Below are 2,133 nucleotides of genomic sequence, written 5' to 3'. Positions count from 1 at the left end.
CAGGGTTCCTTTTTTAATATAAACTACATCTTAATACATAGTTTGAGATGATCAGGTAGTTTTACACCAACTCAAGTAACAACAATTTCTCATCGTAGAATACTAAAATAACAAAATCTTTTGATGCTTTGAATATTGAAATGCTTTGGTTCCACCTGCCACTTTTAAAAAGTGTAAAACCTACATCTATTGGTTAAACTTTTACCCTAGAGATGCGCCTAACTTACAAATACAGTTATTAATAAAGATACGAAATGTAATGTAAATACAGTTTTTTGGCAATCGCCATATGCTTCACACTATGCAATTATTCAACTCTCAGTTCGATTCGGGCATTCCAAAATGTAAAAACGTAGCCAAAATTTTCCAAAACTGACAATAATCTTGGATGTTTTCATTCTGGGGTTAAGCTGGAATCATGAAGACCACGAAACGGTTCAGAAATCATTAACCTCCTGCCCTCAGAAAGCAGTGTTGCCTTAGCAAATCTCATTTTGCTCACCCCAAAATGAAAGCATCCGCCACCGCGAGTCCCTCCTGAAAACCTTGGCCACCACAGCACAGTATCTCATCTTCAGTTTTAATGTTGGTGAGGCAGGAAAGGATGGTAAAGGGTTTCCCCTGGCAAGTACCTTGTTCATCACAATAACAAGAAAAAGAATACATCGAGTGGCTCTTTCTAGCGCAGAATAGCTCCTGCTAAAAAAAGACATCTTCTTTTCTGAAGTCTGGTAAACATTTGAATTTGCTGGGAGAAGTCCGTAGGCAGGCCAGGCTGGGGAGGCACGGGCAGGTGTGGTGCATCCGCCGCCCGGAGAAGGGAACCTGGGGACAAAGGGCACAGACATTAGGGACAGGGAGCACAGGCGATGGTGCTTGGGATTGATGGATTTGGATGAACAGCAGGGATACGGGGAATGCTGCTTGCCTCCCTCCACGGCAGGAGATCCCCACGAGCTGCAGCACAGGGGCCGGAGAGCAGATGGCAAAGCCAACCCCATTGCATTTCCCAGTCAAGCCACAGTTAAGAGCAAAATGTAACGGTCCGTGTTGCTGTGTAAATCTACATCTGTGACACATGTTCTCCATTTACTCCCGTTTCATAAAGGCATCTGTTGTGAAACTACCCTGGCCTTTAGCGTCACGTTTTGCGGTGTTTGCTGTGCAGGGGTTTCTGCTTGCCCTGATTCCCGCATTGCCAGACGGCACAGAGCAGCTTGTCAGCTGCGTAGCAGGACCCGGGAACCGCAGGATCCCGTGGTAATTCAGGCTGGAAGGGATTTCTGGAGGTCATCTCGCCTGACCTCCCTTTAAGCAGGATCCCCTCGCCACAGGGCAGAGGTTTCTCATTTCATCCCACCCTCCTCCAGCCACGCTGTGTTGCAGGGAGCACACATACAGACTGCATTAAACAAATGTAATTGCGCCATGACGTGCACATGCACTGACGCTCTTTAAACAACTTGATTACAAGCTCTGGCTTTTACAGGAGCCGTGCCTTCGCCAGCACGTGAGCCGAGCGGGACAGCCCGGTGGGATGGCATGGCTGGGAGCCACGGTGCTGCCGGCCAGCAGCATGCACTGAGCATCCATCGGGATGCGGTGAGGGAAGCACAGAGGTACAACGCCGCTGCTGCCAGCTGGGCAGGCAGCCCTAATTCCCTCATTTCCTGATTTCTGGGCATTTTGAGCCTGTAATTTTAATATTCCAAGATTGCTTTGTGTCAGCGTGCAATTTTTCTCTTCAAGAAAGTCAAAGGGAGAAGGTCCCACATGTTCCCCCTGTGTGTCACGCCAAGGACCTGCCCAATTCCGGTGACACCCCACTGGGCGCGGAGGGCGAGCCGGGGGCTCACATCACCTTGGGCCAGTGCCAGCCGCCTGCCCAGCACCGTCTGAAGAGCAGCCTCAGAGCAAGGGACGCTGTGGGCTTTCCCACACCATCCGCCACGGCCCTGTGAGCAGAGAGGTCACCGACCGTGGGTGCCGGGGACTCCCCGCGGGAATCACATCTCTCGGGTGCCCACGCACAGCACTGCAGAAAAACCTAAAATCTGAGCTCCTCGGGCTGGTAAGGCTGACTCAGAGGTACCTCTCAGCCCTCCGACAGCTCGAGTGATTTATTCAAGACGT

General features: G+C 50.4%; 1 protein-coding gene across 1 annotated transcript in view; it reads right to left on the bottom strand.

Moving 5' to 3' along the window:
• Positions 1-699: 699 nt before the first annotated feature.
• Positions 700-2,133, bottom strand: part of LOC104081121 (toxin MIT1-like) — a 3,716-nt gene continuing 2,282 nt past the window's right edge. Inside the window, exon 2 of the mRNA XM_009583739.1 lies at positions 700-825. Coding sequence (XP_009582034.1) covers positions 700-825 — 126 coding nt within the window. The remainder of the gene's footprint in view (positions 826-2,133) is intronic.

Source organism: Fulmarus glacialis, unplaced genomic scaffold (assembly GCF_000690835.1).
Source record: "Fulmarus glacialis isolate BGI_N327 unplaced genomic scaffold, ASM69083v1 scaffold16668, whole genome shotgun sequence".
NCBI lineage: Eukaryota > Metazoa > Chordata > Aves > Procellariiformes > Procellariidae > Fulmarus > Fulmarus glacialis.
Note: the sequence above shows the minus strand (reverse complement) of the source record. Positions and strands in the feature narration are given on the sequence as shown.